General features: G+C 39.5%; 1 protein-coding gene across 1 annotated transcript in view; it reads right to left on the bottom strand.

The window, feature by feature from the left end:
* The window catches only part of LOC122792765 (signal-transducing adaptor protein 1-like), a 575,382-nt gene that overhangs the window by 322,954 nt on the left and 228,245 nt on the right, over positions 1-24,183 (bottom strand). Inside the window, exon 6 of the mRNA XM_044060337.1 lies at positions 1,449-1,505. Within this exon, the coding sequence (XP_043916272.1) occupies positions 1,449-1,505 (57 nt within the window). The remainder of the gene's footprint in view (positions 1-1,448; positions 1,506-24,183) is intronic.

Here is a 24,183-nt window from a genome sequence, read left to right as displayed (position 1 = left end):
ACTTCTTTTGTTTCCTCATTCCTCCTCAACCTTACTTTAAAATTGTCTTTTTGTTGCACATCCCCTGTCCCCATGACATTTCCATGCTCCTTCTGACCATATTTGTTTCCAGTAGGTCATTACATAGAAGCTGTGAGCTGTATGGACTGTAAAGCTGCATCATGCTAAGATATGCTAAACAGGAACAGACTGTTTTCTTTTAATTTTTGTTTCATAAGACACATGTGCAAGCGTGCGCGCGCACACACACACACACACACACACACACACACACACACACACACACACACACACACACACACACAGTCACATTTGCACACATATATGGAATCATATTACATACATATATGTAGTCATATTTAAGGGTGACCGTGTGCCCATAGCATGTGTGTGTGTGTGTGTGTGTGTGTGTGTGTGTGTGTGTGTGTGTGTGTGTGTGTGTGTGTGTGTGTGCATGCACGCAAGCTCGCACTCGCATGTCTTTATATACATGGCATGAGTACTGGGCATAGTACAAACAGCCATTCCTTTGTACCTAGTCCAACTAGACATTCTTGATGCTTTCCCGTTTTTAGACACAGTGGTAAAAAAGCGTGATACCATTCTGTAATGTTGTTAATGATCTGGGTGCAGGTACAAGCTTGAGTGGCAGTAAGATGTGGGGAGCAAGGATATCCTAGGACAAGGAACAGAATAACTTCCAAAGTATACACTCTGTTTTTCTAGCAGATGCCAAGTAGCCATGTTGGATGAATATTGCCAAAACTGAGATACTAGGCTACATAAACCAGGTCAGTAATATGTGCCAGTTTTTAGAAAAATAATGAAAAACTGTGACCTTGACACTGACCTGTGTTTGGTCATTTCTCCCTTTAGACCTGATGGAGTTAATATGTAAATTATCTAATTCTGTCTAACTACCAAGTCATAAATATTAGTCCAGAAAAGGTGAAAAATGAAGCTTGTTCATTTGTCTTAGTGCTGTTCATAAAATGCATTTTTTTCTGAATGCTTAGCTCTTTTGTATATATATATATATAGTAAAGTAAAAAACTGTGTGCTAAAGGTAAAAAAAGAAAAAAAAAATCAACAGAAGGGTAAGGTGCTACCAGGTAAGCAGCTGGCAGTTAGTGCAGGGGTTTAAGACTATACGCTGCTACTGCTCCCTGTAGTCCAGGGTTTGAGTCCCTCTGCCTCTGTTTGCCTACTGTGTCACTTTGAATAAGTCACTTAACAAGGCTGATACTGGAAAAGGCCTATGGCACCAATACATTTCCCTAGTTAACAAATGGAAATAAATAAAAAGTTACGACAGAAAAAAACTCGGAAACTCAAAATTATTTTACTTGATTATACCTTTTGCAGGTAGCATAGCTGATAAAGCAAGGAAATGTATTTATTTAAATAAACAAGGAGAAATTATATACATGGATTTGCAAGCTTCTTACCCTGAGGACAGTTTCGATGTAACTAGTCCACAATATGCTGGCATCGGCGTTATCTGCCTGAAATGATAAAAGGATTAAATAAAAAAAACTTGCAGCTTAGAAAACACCAGTAAACACAAACACACTGCACGTTTACAGAGAACGTTAAAGTAAACAGCAGTATGGAAGTTTAGAAGAGACAAGTAACAGTACCACAGCCTTTAATCAAATACATGCACATGCCCAGTAAATTTAATTCTGGCTGTTTAGAAGAGAACTAAAATGAATCTCCAAACAGTTTGAACATTATTGATTTGTAAATCAGAATGTATAGCTTCCAGATTAAAAAACGGAAACTACTGCTATAGCTTAAAATATTTTTTGCAGAAAGAGCCCACCCTCTTTAATAAGCAGAACATAAAATCTACATTGTACTGTGTTATGGGGAAGTTCATATAACACAGTTGTTAAGGTATAGATTGTACTTTGACCTATTGTCATAACATGGCATTTATAGACAAGCACTTGACAGTGCCAAGTCATCACTTATAATGAGTTAATATATTATCAGCACAACTGTATCATTGCTGGTGGGAAGAAAAAAATGATGCAAGCACATTTAAAAAACTGCAGCTAAAAAGTAGAACTATTAAGATGGTATATGAAAATAAGAAGGATGTGAGAAGGTAATGAGTGACTGCAGACAGAGCCTAAATTAAAAACGCCCACTATCTAATCTGAATTGGTCACTTAAATGATAGATGTCTGATCTATTTTGTCTTTTACAGCATATGTAGTATTTATTTCTTTATTTGCTAATTGAGTAACAGCAGGTTGACAAAAAGACAGTTTGGTAACAGACTGAATTGTCCTGCTCTCCCCTCCCCCTTCAGGTTTGTGGCTCGCTGATAGGCTTGGAGGTATGGACCATTCTAACAAGTGAAGAGAGGGATCAGTGTCAGTCTGGGTCTGGAAGGGGAAGGAATGAGCCAGGAAGGGGTGCTGGGTTCTGGGGAATGCAACCAGAGGCACAAAGAAAAGCAGGCCCCTTTCTCATGGGACCCTGCAAGGTGAAGAGATCCAGAGGCTTTAGGTATAACTACTCACATCACCCTGCCGGATGATATTAAGCAGGAAGACGGAGAAAGTTAAGGTCTAGAGTGGAACCTGTGGTAAGGCCTGAAGTATGGGAAGGGATTATATATGTAATCATATGGCTTTAGAGTGTTTTAGTTGAATTGCTTGATATTAAAAAACAGTAAAAAAGAACAAAGAATGACCATTGTAGATGGCATGTTACACCAGAACCAGAGAAGTAGCCGGTTCATCCAGTGCCCGGTGTCAGTCCAATGAAGTTGTGCCGCACCCCCCAAAAAGCAGTTGTTACAGTTCATATTCTGCATGAAGAGCTACAGTGCCCGGGATTTAGTTAAAAACAAAATGTTTTAAACTCTAGCAAACTGTGACCTTGACATTGATAGTCTTTGGTTATCTTTCTCTTTAGACGTCATGGAGTTGGTATGAAACTTAACTGTGTCTAACTACCTAGTCACAAGGATTAGTCCAGAAAACTAGTTCATACAGGCAGCTCTACAGCTGTCAACTTTGTCTGCAAATGCAATACTGGCTTTTGAAAGCCGGTATGCATTAAAAAATTATTGGGATCATCTCACAGCTCTCCCTAAAACATTACACCTGGGGCAATTGACCCCTTCGACCCACCGTAGCCACACTTTTGACCAGCACAATAACAATCTTTGCTATGATATCAGATAAGGCATCAGGGCATAGGGTGGCAAGTAGCTTACCTGGATGGCAGCTATGGATGCTAGGCCTTATTTGTCATCCAATACGGTTGGGCTGAAGAGCTAGAAGCATCATGGCTGTGTATGTTTGAAAAACGTGTTGCATCTTCCAGCAACTATGAGGTTTCTGCTGTTAGCCTATCAGATCTGGGATCCTCCACGATAAGGGTTTTACTCATCTAGTTACTGCAACTTCACTTTCTGTCTGATAGATTGTAGAAATAAATTCGGGAAAGGATCATATACAGCACAAGATTAGTTATAGACATAGAGGTGGGGGGAGGGGGTCTGTTTGGATGAGTTGCAGATGTCACCTCCTCAGACTGCCCCCTCCACATTGCTTTACTGTTATGCTGTCTTCTTTTTCCAAGAAGGTATTATAATAAATTACAAAAAAGATCAATACTAGAGCATATGTGTTTTTTGAAATGCTTCTTAGCATTTCACTAGATTCACAACAGTGCCGATGGAGGACAAGGGTGACCTTGAGGGAAGATATAACATCTTTACAGTTCAGGAAGCAGAATTGTTGGCAGAGATATATCAGAATGCAAGGTACCATTTTCAGAAGGCATTGCAGTAAAGTGAAGCAGGCAGTCAAAAGCTAGAAGACAGCTATGAATGTGACATCTAAGACAATGTTGCTGACAGTACTGCTGGAACATCTAGTGGGAGATCCCAGACCTAATAGACTGCAGACAGAAAATTCATAGTGCAGGCAGTTTGGGCTACAGGAAATGTTTATTATGAAACAGACTGGATGGGCATATAAAATCTTGCATGGAATTGCTGGCCTTGGCAGGAGTAGAAGGACTCAAGACCAAAGTGGATTTGAAGGCCTGGGACAAGGAGCAAAGGTTTAGGCATTGCTTTCTTGGTGAGCTACAGGGATTCAGGTTCATCTACATTCTTCACTTTGAGCCTTTGGTCTGAATGGGGAGAGAAGCTGGCAGTGTTCTGGCCAGCTGAGGGGCTATACACTACACAGGCTCATATCAAAAACCTAGTAGTAGAGACCTGACAGTAAGATCACATTTTACTGTGCATGTCACAGATTAATGTGGAAAGAATATTGCAGGAAGAAGTTGATGTTTGGGATCCAAATGAAGTCCAGCAGATAGTGAAGCAGGGGGATCCTACTGCTACAAATCTTTTAGTAGCCTTGGCAGCACTAGACAAATGCAGGCCAGGCAGGGTTTGGGGTAGGACACTGGAAGACTGGATTTTGCATTTTATTTATTTGATGGGGATAACTAGAGAAAAAAATGGAACAGACTCTTCTGACACTGTCATGATTCCTCATTATATTAGAAATGCAACAAATGAGGGGTCACCACGTGTGGCTCCTATATGACTAGCAGTTTCAACAAAGGGTTGTGAATGACAAAAATGTGTAACTTCAGACATTCTAATACTGGGATGGAATTTAGATAGACAAAGGACAGGTGGCAGGGAGGCACTGAAGATGTGAAAGGGATTGGGAAGCCTTGTTGGTCTTTCAACATTGAAAAATGCAACTGGAAACCTGACGGTTTGCATGTTTCTTAAACATGTTAGGGGGAGTCTTCCAGATTTTAGTTGTGTTAAGAAGGAAGGGGCATGGGTTTCTGAAAGCAAGCAGTGGAGCAGCAGGAAGGGATGAAGCTGTTTTGTGAATAACACAAGAGATAGAAGAAGTGGTTCTTTCTAAAGTGGTATGGAGGCTTTTTTCTCAGACGCATGCAGATATCTGATATCAATACCAGTGTCAGTTGGAGGCTACTATGGGACATGTTAAGGAGTTACACAGAATGGGACATATTAAAGAGTTACACAGATAAGGAGACAGATCACTGGCCTGTACAGTGTTTTCGTGCTGCGTGCTGCAGGCTATTTGTCAGGTGAAAGGAATAGCATGCAGTAACTTGATATCAGAAACAGATAAGGAAGCAGTGGCCTGGAGGCTTATTGACAAGGAGGTGATGGGCTGTAGCATGGCAGATCCAAATGAGGTTCCCCCCTTTGAGCATTTTGAAAATCTACCCACTAGCCTTGGTTATCAAGGAGAGGCTAGGGAAGTACTGACTGATCTGCCATTTTTGTATGAAAGATGTGAGTTAGTAAATTATATCACTGTTAGGAAGACAGCTAACGTTCAATTTGCATCTCTAGAGGATATGATCAGGATTATGTGGGCTGTGAATAAGCTATACATAGCTAACTGAATATGAAGGCAACATTCTGGTCATTTCCTATTTGGCACCTAGACTGGCAGTTGTTAGGACTGCAGCTCAGTGTGAAATAGTACTTTAATAATACCATGGCCATGGGTTGATCAATAATGTGCAACTTCTGAGCAGTTCAACACCGCCCTTCTTTGGATATGGAATTCAACTTATCCTGCCTAAAGAGTGATACATATCTTGAATGATTTTCTTCTTATAGAAAGTGGCAAGGCATTCACCAGGATTGGCAATAAATCCTTCCAGAATTAATACAGAGTAATAAAGGAAAATTGGAAGACCTACTACTAAAGTAACTTTTGTATGCCTAGAAATTGATGTGGTCTTCCCATTCCTTTAGGTTTCACCGGTATAAGATGAGGACTATAAAAGAAAGGAGTGAAAGCTTGAAAGAAGAGATGATCCGGTAGGAAATGTTCAATTCCTATTGGGATTGCTAAATTTCACACACATGGTTGTGGTCTAGAGGAAAATATTCACTAGATCACTATCTAATCTGCTGAAAATAATAAAATAGCATAACATGTGAGTGATGATTCAAGTTAGGATGAAGTTATGTATCTGGATAACATGTCTGAAAGATTACAATGGCAAATCATTTTAGCAATGACTGGCAACTATATATGGATACAACAAGATTGATGGTATGAGGTCTACGGCTGAAAAGTTGCATCCAGAAAATTAAGAAATATTACAAAGCTTTGCTTTCCTAGAGTTGGTGACAATCTGTGTGCCAACAGTAATTTGGGATACAAACATAGCTAACAAAAAGGTTGTACTGCACTGAAATAATAAGATGGCAATTTATGCACTAAACAAGATGGCATCAAAATTAGGTACAGCACAGGCCTTGTTAAGGCAGTTGTTGTTACAGAGCTTGAAGATCAATTTGCCTTTTCTGCTTATTATTAATTATAGACATAGATATGGGGGTTTATCTCATTTGCAGTTACACAAGTTCAGAGCACTGCTCTAGAGATGGACATGCAGCAAATAAGCATACCACAGGGACCTATCAAATCAGCCTGTTTATAATATGTTCATAGGAACTGACAACTTGGAAGTCCTGCTATGGACTATAGAGATCATTTGGGGCTTTTTTGAGTACATAGTGCCTCAACAACACAGGAGTCTTTTGTTGGGAGTGCTTGTAAAATACTTAGCATACACATGGCAAGACGGAGATGTGGTTAGAACAATCAGGCTTCATCTGGCCAGGCTTTGGCTTGCATTACAACTGCAGAGTTTAGTCGACATCACTAAATGTTGGGCAGTAGACAGGTTATTGAAAAGATGAGCTAGATTACAGGACTGACAAAAGTGGACAAAAGATAACCATTAGGTCTGACGTTGATGCTCACATTACCACAAGCTTTGTATTGTATCAGCAAGGATTACAGCTCTTGTGCTACCGTAAAAGTGTTGACAGTTTTTCTTTACTGGAGAGCATTTCAGATAAGCAGTCTGTTGGCCAGTGTTTATTGGTGGGTCAGAAGGTCAGTCTTTTGGGATCTAGTGATATTGAGGCATCATGTTGTAATAAGTATGGCTAAGGGTTAATAAGGTAGAACATTTGATGAGGGGGCATCACATAACGCTGAAGAAGGGGGAGGTAGAGCTTACAATGTGCAGCTACCCTTCACAAGTTGCATGGCAATGCTAGAAGTGGTAGTCCATTTTGTGTGTGTGTGTGTGTGTGTGTGTGTGTGTGTGTGTGTGTGTGTGTGTGTGTGTGTGTGTGTGTGTGTGTGTATTTGCAGGGCTCTTGGGAGGAAAGCTGTGGATGCAGTAGTTTGAACTTCTCTGACAACAGCCTTGAGACACTCTGAAACAGATATAACCTGGTAATCTGCCCATTCATTCAGGGTAGCTTCATGGTGTTGGTATAAGTTATTTATTGCATGGATAGATGGGTGTTCCTCCAGTATATTCCAGAAGATTATATGTTAGTGTGAGTTATAGTGAGATTTAGACTAAGTATGTCTAAGAGTGATAGTGGAAATGTTCAAGGATAAGGGATAAGGAAGGGTGAGCTAATGCTGCTACTGACAGTTGTGTTTATTTTGGATCAGGTTCCACATTTTATCCACTTGGTCATTCCTATGTGTTTTGGAATAAGAGGGAGACCAACATCTGTGTCAATGGTACTCAGATTTGTTTAGGCACACAGGACGTCTGAATACTGTGGGGGGGGGGGCATGAGAGGAATGAGGTGGCTACAACTGCACTTCTTAATCTAGCAGCTTTGCAGAGCTTTTCCCAAACAAGGATGTAGTACTTTAAAGGGGAATGGCTAAAACTGCTTTGTTTTCAACTACATTGAGAAAATATGCCATTGTTAAAAGATAAGATTTGACAATCAGTTATTGGGTGGTACCTGATCAAAACTACATTAGTCTGGAGGAAGTCTAACAGTATTAGGGTGATTGAGAAGGTTAGGAGATGTATAAATAATAGGATGGCTAAGGCAGATAAGGTGAGTGGTTATGGTGCTGGCCTCAGGATCTGAAATTTAAGTATCTGAGCTGGCAGATGCCAGATGGTGCTCATTCAAAGACCTGGGCTTGAACCTATTTATTATGTATATCAGTCTGCAGTGTGAGAGTGAGGGGAGGGGGGCAGCATGGGTAAGGATAAAGGGGACAGTAAGGCAGAATTAAAGAAAGGTTAGGGATTGCAATTCTTCAGGAATTTGGAATTCAGCCTGGTTGGTGGATATTCTTGCTAAGGTGTGGGGTGAGGGTGATGTCTTCCTTTTGCTGGTTATAGAGGGCTGACTCCCCCGCATATGAATAACGATGGGAAGGTTGTCTGAATGGTATTCCTTGGTTAGATGATAATAACAGGTTATGGAATAAGAACATGAGGTAATGAAGACAAGGCCTGAATGCTGAAAGCGGAAGGGGGTGCAGTGACTTGCTCCTCCTTGTATGCTGAGTGAGTACACTCCTAAGCTTTTGCAGCCTTAGCCAGATTTGTGGAGAATCATTATTAGAATTAATGGGCTGGTGAAACATAGCAAGCATGTGAAAGTAAAGCCCTCTTACAGACTAGTGCTGAATATCATTAGTAAAGGAAAATGGTGACCAAATAAATATGGAACAACTGTTCTACGAATTCCCTTGAATAAAGATTAAGATTATGTTGGAAATACTGAATATGAAATATGGTTAAGAATCAAAGAGATTTCACTGCTGATATGAACTGAATAAAATGACAATATCTTCACCTATCAGTATTGTTATCCTTAAAGTATCCATTCAGCCACACCTTGATGTGATTATATATTTCTGAGGGAGGATGTCCATATAAAGCTGGGACTGCTTTATGAAATGCTTTAAGCAAAGGTTATGATTATTTTGGAAATATTGAACTCATAAATATATTTAAAGGTCAATGAAGTGGCACCTTTGATAGAAATGGAACAAAATGACGGCATACTTGCCTCTTAGTATTGTTATTATTAAAACATCTAGCCGGTCTCATCTTGGTATGATTCTATGTTTTTGGGGAAGAAGAATGGTATCGAAGTGAAACTAGAACTGTTCTATGAGTAGTATCGAATAAACATATGATTATTTTTACAATATGAAATATGTAACTATGTATAAGACCCGCAAAGTTAGAGTATTCATATTAACCGAATAAAAGGGCAGCTTTATGTCATACTATAACATGTGACTATTAATATTTTTATTAAAATATGTGGTCAGCTGCCTTATAATCTTATTGTATGTTACTGGATGAAGGCAAAGCTTAAGGACAAATTAAGTTTTTAGATTTAATTTTAGCGAATACTTATTGTGAAAAGAACAACGTGGAGAACTTTAAACCAGAACCCAAAGAAAATTCTTCTGGTCTTCACTGATTAAGAACTACAGAACTTTTATCATCTGGTTGAACTACCATTAGAACGGGCAAATGACAACTTAGTACAACAGTTCTTCCCAAGGATGGCAGGTCTGGAATGCTTCTCAAAGTAATACTATACAGTTTCAGTAATGGAATTGTATTACAAGAGCCTGATGGGGTGAATAGAACACGCATTTTTCTGATCATACAGCTTCAGATTTGAACTTGCAACCTGATAAGACACTGACAGTGTAAATGAGTCAGTGTCAACTACTGGCTAACAGTCACTGATACTGGTACTGTTAATTTACACATAAATTGTTGAGCAGTTTTTGCACCTCAGGCCATAAAATTCAAAACATCCAATTCTTCTACTAGAAATTGTTTAAGTTTACATGTAAACAAAAATATATAGATTTAATATATCTCATAAAATATGCATATATACATATCCAGATGCAGGAGAGTTTGCTATTATGCTGTGTAGAAATGTAGGTGCATAGGTACTTACTAAATTACTGATCTACAAGGATCTTAAGAAGCTTACCATTGCATTCCCACTGTAGATATTAGCTGTTGTATCTTGTGATACGAATATCCAAAGACATGCAAAATAAATATATGTTGAGGTAATTACATGTTTCCCTTATCCTTGAGGGCCAATAGTGCTAAATCAGGGGTAAATTTTCATTTACCCATCCATTCTTCCATATTACATTTGAGTAGAGTAAGTGAAGTACTCTACTTAACGTGGAGTGGGAGACAGTTCAATACGAGTACCAGTCCCTCTGGTATGTTCCATTACTGCTGCAAAAAAGATTTAGGTCCCTTTAATAGGTGTTTGTGACACCATTGACCTTGTGAATGTGTAATAATTCTGATAGAATAGGGTATGTTGAGGCTCTATATGCAATGATGACTCTCAATAGCCCATATGATACTGAGGAGAGAGTCCAGGCTTTGAGATTATTTGCATAGCTTTTATGATTTAGGCCCCTGATGTTTTAGATGAAAAAATGCTGTGGGTATTCCAGTTGTGACAAGTGCTTGAACAGGTACATATTGAAAGGTGCATTCTACTCAATGATTGGCCTAATGAGTGACAAGTACAGTGGAAAAATTAAATCCCTGGATATGGACATACCATACCTTTTGATACAAGCTACACAATCAAAAGGACTTCCTTACAATAATGGACATGCAATTAGTTGTCAACATAGGTCCTCAGGTCTCTAAATATGTGATCAGTTTTCAGAGGGGGCTGTTCTCAGTGTGATAGCTTCAAGGGAAGTCATGCTTGCTGAATGATATGATTCTACATTTCTTGTCATTAAGTTTTAGTCCGTGGTTTTGATGCCATCTGCAAACATGGTCAAAACAAACCCCTTAACAGTAGCTTTGACCTCTGAGAAGTAAATGCTAAAGAGGATATTTATTTATTTGTTTCATCCTACACTGTAATATTGTTTAAGTAACATACTGAATGCTACTATTACTGTGATGCAAGATATGTGGTAAACCTCTGGTAACAGCAGCTAGTATCACATTCCTGATCTGGCCTATAGATAGTGACAACATTAGGTACACCATGATCAGAATCTTAGTAAACTGCAGTCTAAGGATATGTTATGGATGGGAGGGTGTCAGTCTAGAAAAGGCATGGAAATTATTCAAATAAAGATTTTTGTGCTATGCAGTTACTTGACCTTACTGGTATCTTTTATCAAGACTTTCTCACCATTTCAAAATCATTTTCTTAACACATGAAATGTGCTAGATACAAATTTATTCTGCATGGGGTTAGATCTCACAGGATGCTTACCAGGGAAGTCATTTAAATAGATGTTCCTAAGGGAGTCTAGGAACATGAAACATGGACAAAATGATACAAAAATGATGGTAAATTATGAACTTTGGTGACTTAGCATCCTAGAAAGGTAGCTGATTTAAGTAATAAATCTTGGTGGAATGTGTGAAATGATGGATTTGGCCACAGTGGCATAGCTTATCTCTAGGAGTGAAGCCCAGGGTAGGATCCATCCATCCATCCATCCATCCATCCATCCATCCATCCATCCATCCATCCATCATCAACCCCTTTTCCCATTTTGACTATGTTGAAATGAATATATTCATCATTCTCAATAAGTTAATTTATTAAAAATAACATAAATTTCAATAAATTAATGCTTAAAACTTTTTTTATTTGTGAAATGTAGTTTAGTCCACTAATGTATTGCATTAAGCATGCACATAAGAAAGATGTGCTAATGTGATGTGCACTTTCTTAACTCCCTTCTATTTGACATCCATTTTTATGCTCTGTTGACATTTTTCTATTGCTGTTTACTCTTTCTGCATGCATTGGGAGTGGGATATTATTTTCTTCCAGGTGTGTTCATTTTTAATTGCTTTTAACTTCTGGATTATTTTACTTTTTGATGCCTTCAAATTTGTTGTGGGATGTATTACAGTGGCATGCTTGATGGAGGGGTCAAAATCAATGATTTGTTTCTTGATTTGATTTGACTAATTAACACTTCTTTCCAGGTATGGAATTCTATATTTTATATCTATAAGAATCACCACACAGAGAATCAGATTCCAGGAATGACAGAATGTCACCTCTTTCATATTATAATTAAATAATGAACTGAAGTGGTGTATGAGGAATGCTTTTTTATCATGCTGCACCTGTTGATGTAATCTATCTAGTTACAAATGAATTCAACATTCTCCACTCTTTGCAGAGACAAGTTGGTATTATATCATGCATTTATCTACAAAATAGATGTAAATATATTGTAGTTTGCTAGTATTTCTAATTGCTGGTAAATTATGGCATAGTAAGCTGATATCACTCAGTCTATGCACATCAGACGCACTAGCAACAAACAGCCACTTGACTAGTGTACAATATACATTTCTTTTTTTGTTTTTTTTCAAGTACAAATAAAATGTTTGTTTTCTAGTATGCAGTAGTCATGCTTATGCATCATTCAGCAATAGGGCTATACTAGGCCCTGATGTAAACCTACACAGTTTCCTTTTCATGTTTAGGTCAAGGTTCAGCTCTGCTGACTGGTGCTACAGTTCTGTTGTTAGCTTGATGACTAATCGTTAATGTTGACTTTCTGGAAGCTGCAGCTAATCAAATGTCTAAAGACAAGGTATCTATAAGGACAGTGGAGCATTTCCCTGTTTTAGAAGTTCCACTAGATGCAGCACATCTGTCAGCATGACAGTTTTATTGCTGGTTATTTGGACTGGCAATAAAACTGCTCAACAGTCTTGAGCAATAAGTGCAGTGAAATGCAAATTAAAGTCACTCAAAAAACTTCTCATGCTAACCATATGCAGTTCATTGCCCCACCAGAAACTCTCCACATTGTGAAGCTAAGTGGCACATATTCCATATCACAACTGCAATTGCAAAATGAAGCACAATATAAATGCAGATGTGGGATTGCTAAACTGCACTTGTATTTCAAGTGCAACACCAATAAAAAAATCCATTCACTGCATTTCTGACTGTATGCACCCAATACATGCTGCAAAGCTATATCTGTTATATACCATAATAATGTTTCTGAATGGTGCATGGCCCAGGCCTTGTAATTTTAAAACAAATTTCAATGCTGACAAATAAATGTATCCATGTAGTGCATGTATCCAGCCAATACCCTTAGTAATAGTCAGTATAGGTGAATGGAGTATGCACTCAAGTCAAAAATGTCAACAACTCAGTTTATCTCAGCAATTCTGCAGTTTTAGTACCTTTAACTCCTTTACAACTAATGATTTTTAATCAGGCTGTCACAAACTACTGAATGTTTTTGACTGTATTATATAAAGGGCTATCTCTCCAAAATTGCTTAACATATTCTGAAAAAAAAATATTAATTATATTGAGGCAATTGCTTAAAAGTCACCTTTGTCCATGTTCATAGCTTGAAATGCAAAGAAACAGCTGCATTTTGAGTTTTAATTAAAAAAATGTAATTATTATGCCACAACATTTAGAAATAATGAAAACATCACTTTTAAACAAAATAGAAATTCACATTTTTTCAGGCATGCAGTCATAAAAACAGAATTTATTTAGGCTTTTATGGCTTTTGTATTGTGTTCTTTAAGGAGAAATAATAACTACACTTCTATTTTAAATTGATTGGTCTGCAAATATTGCAGTTTATCAAATTTTTAATGGCTACTTTGACTTTAACTTGACTATACCTACAAATAATTCTAAATTTTCTTAAAAAAATGCCTGCAAAAGAAAGATGCATAGTCATCTTTATATATTGAATTAAAGGCAAGAAAATAACAGCATCTGAAGTGCCTGCATATCTCTCTGCACTTGTAAAATCTTTTTTTGTTGTTATATTTAAAATGACAGAATGTCCTTTTTCTTCGAAATAATTATTGCTTTCATTTATGATACCAGAGCTTATCTAAACAATCCTATCTTGGTTTGTGATTTACTGTGGAGTTGACTGCTAATAGAAGTATTATTTGAATTTATATTTAATTTTTTTAGTTCTGTTTTTCACTGTTTGTAGGAAGGAAGGGATAGCTTGTAGACAAGGAGATTTACTTTGATTTATATGTTGTTGATTTACCTTTAATCTTTACTGTGGTTGTTCGAAAGGGATAGGTTTTAGACATGCAAACTCTAGCCATCCCAAGGGGCCAAGGTCACATGGATTGCAGAGAGGACAATACAGAGTTTATCTAAACAATCCTATCTTGGTTTGCAATTTATTGACCTTTACTGTTAAAAAGAAGTGCAACTGCAAGTGATAGTGAGTAAAGGAATTACAGCTTTTGTCCGATTTTCAGAACTTGCATGGTCAGAACAACAACTTTACTATACTTACTTTAATATTTAGTTGTATATTGCTTGTGTGCTTTTTCTCATAGAAGTTGATTTAAGTTCTCTTCTGTGGTTAGTGATTTTGGTTATTTTTTTCTTTTTTTTTATTTGATTGAAGCTGAATATGGATTCCTTAAATGAGTATGCCGTTAATGATTTGCTAAAGCACAAATATCTTGTACAGTATAATAAATACTATGCATATTTAAAGGTAACAGCTGATAACACTGGTGATCTGTGTTCCTCATGCCAAAAGTTGAATGATTTGCTTACCACTATTAGAAGTAAAGCTAGACTTACTGATGATGATTGCACTTGTGCAATTGGCATGGCTTGGAGAACTGTTGTTACATATATTAATGACTGGACTGGTGAGATAAATAATGTTAGGCAAAGAACAAATAGAACACATTTAGGAAACAATGTGTCTATTGTCTGTAAAGATCATTCAACCCTGATGAAACAAGATGAAGCCCCTGACAATTTTGAAATTTTGGATGCAAGTATTCACCAATCTGAGGATTCAGAGTGTTGAGAAGGAAACAAAAAAGAAAGACATTCACAACAAATAACAAGAAAGAAAAAGAAACTGATAAATGTCTGTAAAGTAAAGAGAATGTTGTTGTTGTGTCTTTCGGCTTTTCCCGGTTAGGGATCGCCACAGCGGAAGTCCGATCCGCTAATGATTGGCAGTAGACTTTCACGTGCTGGCTTGCCGGGCCTAACGCACAACCTTCAATGAAGGAATGCCCATTCACGCATGTTGACACACAGAAGACGCTCTAACTGAGAATCGAACGGGCAACATCTAACTGTGAGGCGACAATGCTACCGCAGCACCACCACCGCGGGACTCTGTAAAGTAAAGAGAATATGTATTAAAAAGGACACTGCTTTGTTATGTAACACACAGATTACAAGGAAAGATAACATTTTTCTATCAGAAAACCTTCAGTCTACAGAAAAAAGCATAATTTTTCCAAATGATAAGGTAGAAAAAAGAGGCAACAGGCAGGTGAAAAGGAAGAAATCAAGATTGAAGGTGGAAGGATTGAAGAACATTACTGTAGGAAAAAAGAAGAGAAAGACAGATGTTGACTACATGGCTCAAGGTGTGGATGCTCAAAGACAGCTGGATGAGAATTGTATGCTTGCAAATTTAATGCACAATAAAAACAGTGGGATTAAGACTAATGGTGATGAAGACCATTCCTTTGTAACCATTAAGAGAGCAAATATTACTGTATTAGAAGGTAAAGATTATTCAGATCTGGTGAGAAAAAATATTATTGTAACTGGAGATTCAATTATTATAGGTTCATAGGTAGGTACTAGGCTATTGGCCCTAGGGCCTATATAAGCCTAGCCAAAAACGTACCCTGGCTTTCACCACCCAGGAAAATTATTTTCCTGTGCCACTGTTGATCAGAGCCACAGAAGTGATCCCTGGGGTGAATTTCCTATTTCCCATCCAATCATCAAGATTTTTCTTGAAGAGTGCTAATGAGGAGCTTTGTTTGATATAGATAGGTAGTTTGTTCCAGAGTATGGGAAGTCTCTGGGACAGGAATCTATCCCTCCAGCATGTTCTGTTTATTGTAGTGACAAGGTTTAGGTCCCTAGAGTGTGTAGCTCGGAGGGATTGGGATTTCTTTAAGTGGAGCATGTCCAACAGCTCTGGGTTTGACATAGCTTTGTATGTTAGGCAGAGATTGCTTCTGAGTAGGTGATATGCAATGGAGTAAAGCTGGAGATTTTTGAGACGATCTGCATATGGCATCTGTCTGAGGCCGGTGATCCTCTTTGTGAGGTATTTCTGCGGCCTTTCTATTTGTTGTAGATGTCTTGTGAGTTACATACCAAAAGGAGCGTTGTACCCTATAATGGGTCTAATGAGTGATGAGTATAGGGGAACAATGACTTATTTTTTCCTGGATGAGAAATCTTTTGTGATGAGGTGTGCCACATAGAAGGATTTCCTGACTACTGTGGCAATGTGATTATCAAAGGAGAGACTACTGTCCACCTGTTTCCCACAGTCTCTTATCACACTTTCCATGTTAAGTTTACTACCAGCTATGTTGTAGCTCATGGGTACAGAGTTTTTACCAAAGGGGATGACAATGCACATTTTGGCATTGAGCTTGAGGCCATGGATTTGACACCAGGCATTTGTCTTAGTGAGGCCCTTTTGTAGGATGTCCACATCATTAGGAGTTTCAATTATGGCTCCTAGTTTGCAATCATCTGTGAACTTCATTAGCCAAACACCTTCTGTGTTAGTCTGTACTTCAGAGAAGTAGATACCAAACAGGAGAGGACCCAGGACTGAACCTTGTGGTACTCCACTTGTCACTGGTCTGAAGTCGGATTTGGAGTCTGCTACTTTCACATTGTGGGTTCTGTCAGTGAGCCAGTTGGCAACCCATCTTGTGACATAGGAATTTATACCTAGTTTAATGAGCTTATCTATAATTCCAGAGTGGGGGATGGTGTCAAAAGCCTTGGTGAGATCTAGATAGGCTGTGTGAACCACCTTACCCTCATCTACGGCTTTGGTGACTGCTTCAAAGAAGTCAGTCAGGTTCAGGAGACAAGATCGGCCCTTCACAAACCCAAACAGCATGGGGTCCAGTGTTTGAAGGTTGCCAATGTCTTTGTTTATAAGTTCCATGATAATACATTCCATGGCCCTGCAGATCAGGAATTCATACATTTCTTGCATGAAACACAGGAGGGAAAAATAATATTAGCTGGGAACTTAAATTTATCAGAAACAGACTGGAATAATATGGATTCAAAAACATTAGTAAGGAAATTATTCACAACATATGTTCTGGAACAACAGTTGGTTCAGATTGCAAAAAACCTCCCACGGAATGGAACATACTAGACATTGTTTGTGTTCCTAAAGAAATTACTGCTACTTCCTGTCAAGTTTTACCAGCGTTGATGTGCAGTGATCATGGGGTTATAAAGGTTAATTTGTTGCTAGGTAATTCTGCTAAACTGAAATCTAAACCAATGCACATAAGATTAGTTACAGAGTATATGGAAAACAGTCACTATGTAAAACTAACTGGAGTGATGTGTTCAGTGGAAAAACTGCAGATGGAATCTAGAAAGTTTTGAAAGATAAATTGTTTGAGTGCACAAAATAAAAAAAAAGTTTAACATCGTGATCTAGGCATACAACATCAGAGGGATATATTTCCATAAGAACAAGATACCTGATTAAGGTGAGAATCAAAAAATATAAGAAATGGAAGTGAGATCGAACTACAACTTTGAAAACAGAAATAAACAAGCTGGACAAACAAATGAAGCATAGTGTGAGACAAGATCAAGAAACATTTGAAGAAAATCTATATAATGATATTGTGCGTATTAGGAAACCTTTTTATAGCTACATAAGAAGTGGAAGGAGTAAAGACATACAAACTGAGAAATTGTGTAGATTCTAAAATTTATTCTCGGACACAAAAGATTATAGATATATTTACAAACTTGTATGCAAAACAGTTTTGGCTCTATCATGCCAGCCCAGCTATCTGGAATTCTGTAAATAATTCTATGTCACTTGTGAATATTGATATGCTTTATACAGAACTGTATGTTATGTACTCAGCTTCAAGAATGTAGCCACAGCATACCCTGCTCTAACATAGAAGATTAACTTGCAAAACATAAGAATAGTTGAGGTTAAGTTACTTTATATCTGGGCCATAAACAAAAGATGTTATCTCTCAGTTTCAGCTCAGCAGATGTAATGTCTAGAGCTAGAAGTTTTCCTATTGTCTTGAAAGAAAATCAATTACTAGATTTAAAATGTAAAGTGTCTTATTGTTTTACGACTTCCAAGATCTGGCAAGTATCTGAGAGATATGTATATTTAAGACAGAGATGTTAAATTCTATTAGTTTCTGTTTTAGCCTGGGAACTGAAGTCAGGTGACAAAAAGTAATGTCATGCAGGCTAACCCAGCAGTAATATTTGATATTGATTTAAGAACTCTCTCAGAGAGAGACTGTGCATTTTGTATTTTGTCTTGGACCTAGCAAGAACATCCACTCATTATCATAGGTTGGTACTAGGCTATTGGCCCTAGGGCCTATACAAGCCTAGCCATAACAATTCACTGGCTATTTCATCCCACATTATTTACTTCCCTGGACCCCTGTCTAGCAGGGTGACTAATGTGATCCCCAGGGTGAATTTCCTATCTCCCATCCAATCATCAAGGTTCATTTTGAAGAGGGCCAAATAGGCACTCTGCTTGACATGTATGGGCAGTCAATTCCAGAGTCAGGAACCTATCCCTCCAGCATGTTTTGTTCATTGTGATGACAAGGTTTAGATCCCTGGAGTGTGTGTTTCTGAGGGATTGGGATTTCTTTAAGTGTAGCATGTCCAACAGCTCTGGGTTTGACATGGCCTTGTATGTTATGCAGAGATCGCCTCTGAGTAGACGATATGCAACAGAGTATAGGTGGAGTTTTTTTAGATGGTCAGCATAGGGCATCTGCTTTAGGTCTGTGATTCTTTTAGTGAGGTATTTCTGCGGCCTTTCCAGTTGTTGCAGATGTCTTGAGAGATACATACCAAACGGGGCATTGTATTCTATAATGGGTCTAATGAGGGATGAGTACAGTGGGACAATGACTTCCTTTTTTCTGGATGAAAAGCCTTTAGTGATGAGGTGTGCCACATAGAAGGATTTCCTGACTGTTGTGGTAATGTGGTTATTGAAGGTGAGACAACTGTCCACCTGTGTCCCTAAGTCTCTTATCACACTTTCATTGTTTAGTGTACTGCCACCTATGTGGTAATTCATGGGTACATGTTTTTTCCCAAAGGGGATAACTATACATTTCTTGGTATTGAGCTTGAGCCCATTGCTCTGGCACCAATCATCTGTTTCTGTAAGGCCCTTTTGTAGAATATCCACATCATTTGGGGATTCAGTAATGGCTCCCAGTTTGCAGTCATCTGTGAACTTTGTTAGCCAGAGTCCCTTAGTGTTGGCCTGTACTTCAGAGAAGTAGATGCCAAACAAGAGCGGTCCCAGGACTGAACCCTGAGGTATTCCACTTGTCACTTGTCTGGAGCTGGATTTGGAGTTGGCTACCTTTACAGTGTGGGTTCTGTCAGTAAGCCAGTTGGCAACCCATCAAGTGACATAGGGATTAATGCCTAGCTTAGTAAGTTTATCTATGATTCCAGAGTGGGGGATGATGTCGAAGGCCTTGGCGAGGTCCATATAGGTTGTGTGGACCACCGTACCATTGTCCACGGCTCTGGAGACTGATTCAAAGAAGTCAGTCAGGTTCGGGAGACAAGATTGGCCCTTCACAAACCCAAACTGCATGGGGACCAGTGTTTGAAGGTTGCCAATGTCTTTGTTTATAAGTTCCATGATAATACATTCCATGGCCTTGCAGATCAGGCTCGTCAGACTGATGGGGAAGTAGTTCCCCAGATCCAAGTTGGATCCCGCCTTGTGGAGTGGGATAACTATAGCTGTGCGCCACTCAGTGGGCATGAAGCCTGAGGTGAGGCTATGATTAAACATGACACTTAGGTGAGGTGCCAGTTCATTTTGTAGTTCATGTAGTACACAGCCTGAGATGTCGTCTGGTCCCATGGATGCTGTATTTGTAGCTTTGGAGAGTGCATTTTTTGCCTGGAATTTGGCAATCATTTGGTATTGAAATGGGCCCTTTAGGGGGTGAGAGGGGGGTGAAATTTGCACTGAATCGATCTGCCAGGATATTGGCAATATCCTTGGGATCAGTATATTTAATGCCATTCTGTTGTAGCTCAGTGCAGATCTGAGCATTGCCATTTAGATTCATGACATAGCTATAGAATGCCTTGTGGTTGTCTTTGGAATCTTTGCCAATTTTATTTTTGTAACTAGCTTTGGAGGATTTTATGAGGGATTTCAGCTTCTTACTGTGGCTGGTAAGGGAGTTTTTTGCATCCAGGGATTTTGCTATTTTCTGCAACAGTTTCTTCCTTTTGTTGTAAAGTTGTTTTTTATGGCAAGGGACCACTAGATTGGCTTCCTTTTTTGGAGGAGAGAGTCTTGGTTCTATTGGGGATGGCACGATTCATGCACGAGTGGATGTGCTCATACAGTGCCTTAGTGTAGGATTCAGCCGTCGAACTTTCAGTTCCCATCTGCATGGGTGTCATGAAGTTTGTCACTTCTGACTTGAGTAGCATGAAATTGGCTTTGGAGAAAATATTTACGGAGGTTTCCTTACTGGGATGTAGGGGTGGGATGTGGATGTCAAAGGTGATTAGCTTATGGTCAGACCTGACCAACGAGGGGGTGACCATAGGTGTGGAGCATCGATTTCCCATGTTGGTAATGACCAGGTCTAGGATATTGGAACCCCTGGTGGGACTAAGGATTAGTTGATCCAGGGCTTTGGAATTTATGAATTCCAAGAACTGTTGGGCAAAGGTGTTGGTACATGAGTAGTATTCCCAGTTAATGGCAGGGTAGTTGAAATCACCCAGTATTAGGGTGTTTGGTTGTATCTTAATATTTTCCAGTATGTTTAGAAAGGTGTAGTGAGAATCTTGGGGCATGTTGGGGGATTTGTAGCAAGCTACAATTTGGATTGCAGTCTTACCTAGTGTTAGTTGCACTTGGAAAATTTCAGATGCATTGTGTTGGACAACTAGCCTGGTGTTGTGAATATTCTTGGTGAATATGGACACTCCTCCACTTTTAGTGTTTCAGTCCTGGTGTGGTGGCCGAAAAGTGTGGTAAGAGTTGTAGCCTGGTATTGCAAGGGTGCTCTCTGGAGCCTTGAACCAGGTCTCATTTACTGCACAGATAATGATGTTCTCCATTTTTAGGAGTGCCTCGAGAAAGTGCACTTTGAGGTTTAGACTTCTCGCATTGAGGAGCATTACCTTCAGATTTTGCATGCTTGTACTTGTTATGGTAGTTGTTTTGTCCTTTGAACTTTGCCTAAAAAAGGCACTATAGGGGTGGCAAGAGCCTTAGACAGTAACCTGAATCCCAGGGGTGACAGGTGCAGACCATCTCTGCCAAAGCATTGTGGTCTGTCGCTCATGTCATTCCAGGCAGACAGATACTGGATCCCCTTTGAATGACACCAGAAGCTTAGCCAATTGTTAAAGTCAATCATTTTGTCCTTATACTGTGGTATCATTCTGGGGCAGCCACGGTGATGCAGCAGTTAGCATTATTGCCTCACAGCAAGAGGTTCTCCAGTTTGATTCTCGGCTGGGGTGCCTTCTGTGTGGAGTCTGCATGTCCTCCCTGTGGTCGCGTGGGTTTCCTCCGGGTGCTCCGGTTTCCTCCACATCCCAAAGACATGCAGTAGGTGGATTGGACACTCTAAATTGGCCCTAGGTGTGAGTGTGTGCATGTGTGTGCCTTCTGTGGAAGGTTGGGTGCCGGGCTAGCAACTTGACACCATAAAACTCAACTGCCAATCATGAGTGGACAGATGATTCACTGTGGCAACCCACTAACCGGAAAAAGCCGAAAGAAGAAGAAGAAGAACTGTGGTATCATTCTGGGCGAAGGCAGGATGCTACTCAGGGCTAGGGTCATACGTGCCTGGGCCACATGATCCAAGAGCTCTTCCATGTCTCTTTTCATGTAGTCCAGGGAGGTATATCTCAAGTCATTCACTCCAACATGGACAATGACAGAGCCATATTTGTACTTGTTGTGGAGTGACTTGAGTGCATGCGTTATGTGGTGGATCCTGGCACCCGACAGGCAGCTGACTGTAATTTTCTCCTTGTTCAGCCTGGTGAGTGGGACATCAGTGTGCCTGACTATGGAGTCACTTATGACTAAAGTGTTGGGTTTGTTGTCTTGCCTTAGGGGCTGTTGTTGGGTGGCACACTGGTGTTGTGAGCTTTGTGACACTTTGGTTGTGATTGGTGTTTGTTTACGTTTCAGCTTCGGAGGTCCTTGTTGCTTGGGCAGGTTACTATTAAGGGCCTCCACATATGTGGGTTTAGTGTTGCTATGTGTGGGTGTTTGTGGTGTGGGTTTAGAAGGGCTATGTGTTGCTTGAGGTGTAGTGCAGGTGTTAACCTTCTCCTCTTGACTATCTGACACAATCTTGGGTGGAGAGACCTTTGCTTCCAGTTTGGCTATGTAAGTGCATCTCTCGCGGGTTGTAGTGTTGGGTGGTAGGAGGAGAGGGTTGTCTGTGTACATGAGGCAATTGCTGCATTGCCCTAGTATGCCCAGATTCACCAGGTGGACAGGAGAAATCACCGAAAGCTGGACATGCTTGGTTTGGTGCTTTTTTTTTGTAAAGTACACAAGCTGTTTTTCCTTACCTTACCTTACCAAGGTACTTTGCAGTTATAGGCTGTTTAGTGCCTATGATTAATTTCTACTTATTAACAAGGACAGTTGAATGCTTGCATCAATTTAAGACTTCCTAGTGCTTTCCAGCAGATTTTAAAGCAAGTGCTAGTCACAGGGATGGTTAAAGGTACGATGAGAAAAAATGGTTTATCCTAAACACTGCAATGTGCACTAGAGGAGTTAGATGTGAAAGTAGGTAACAAGTTTTACCTGTCTAAAAAATTAAGTTTTCATCATCTTCATTTGCACTTGCTCTGTAAGTAAGACTTAGGGCATAATATCCCTCTTAGATATAGATAGAAATATAGTAAAGATTAGTTTAGATGATTCCTGTATTTATTCGAGACTGCTCTGCAATGTTGTTTTAAAATATTTCCTGTGATTTAGAACACTGAAGTTACTATGTTGAGTTACTGAATATTGTCTTGTTCTTTTATTATTTATTATTAAATATATTTAAACCTATCTTTGTGGCTGATATTTATGAGACATATTTAAGCACTGATAGTACTTGCATATGTAGTTGGTGACACTGTACAGGCCACTCCTAATAGGCTGGCTCTTGGTCAAAACTACCATTTGGATTAACAGTAACATTACACAGTAGGATTGGACACCCTTTGTAAGGGCCTTAGAGTAGCTGATAAAGAGTTGGCTGGTGGCAGCTGGAACTACCTTATAGTCTGGACAGCAGGAGGCATAGCTACTAAACCTGTGCCAGCCTTTCACTTGTGTGTGTTTGTGTAGAAATCAAATCTCAAAGTGTGTGTGTATGTGTGTGTGTGTGTGTGTGTGTGTGTGTGTGTGTGTGTGTGTGTGTGTGTGTGTGTGTGTTTGCTACTTGGGCAGGGACATGAACCACTGGTTGGACAGAGAGGGTGCTGGAGGTCTTAGCCTAGCCACTCAGCTGAGATTCCAATCCTATAGCTGTGCCAGTGGGGAGTCTTATTGAGGATCTGGAGAAAGAGGGAGAAACCAGCCCCAGACTGACTGTGGTCTCTGTGTGCTCTTAAGGGAAATTGCACTTTACTGTGTGTGTACTTGTTATCCTCCCAATGTGGATGTCCCTCACTGGTGTTAGTGGCAAGGATTGAGGCTCCTTGATTACTGGGCCAGTGCAGGGGTGTGACGTATTATTTGTTTGGCAGTGGTGGGATGTTCACATTAAATATTAATTGGTTGACAGTGGTGAGTTAGCCACATCATATATTAATTGGCTTGTAGTGGTGTGGATATTGAATTCCTGTAGCCTGTGTACAGTGATCACTGAAGGTGTTTGTACTCTAAATCAGCCACACAGTGAATATTCAGAGTTCATATCACAATTGTTTTATTTCTTTTGTTAGCTTAGTTTGTCAGGAAGCGCAGGCAAGCATGTCAGCAGAGGAGTATGGCAAGCTGACAAAGAGTCATTTGGTTGAGATGTGCCAGGCTAAAGGATTGGTGCATGCCAACCTGACTAAGGCAAAAATGATTGTACCTTTGGGCACAGCTGCATCACAGACCAGTGATCAAGAGGACAACCAGGCTGGTCTTGGAGATGTACAACTCTAAGAAAATGAACAGCTCAACCTTTCCACAGAGGACTTAAAATCCATTTGGAGTTAAAGAAACTTGAGCTGGA

Source organism: Protopterus annectens, chromosome 2.part0 (assembly GCF_019279795.1).
Source record: "Protopterus annectens isolate FY-2018-M chromosome 2.part0, PAN1.0, whole genome shotgun sequence".
NCBI classification, from domain to species: Eukaryota; Metazoa; Chordata; order Ceratodontiformes; family Protopteridae; genus Protopterus; species Protopterus annectens.
The sequence above is the reverse complement of the archived record's forward strand: the minus strand, read 5'-3'. Positions and strand labels throughout refer to the sequence as shown.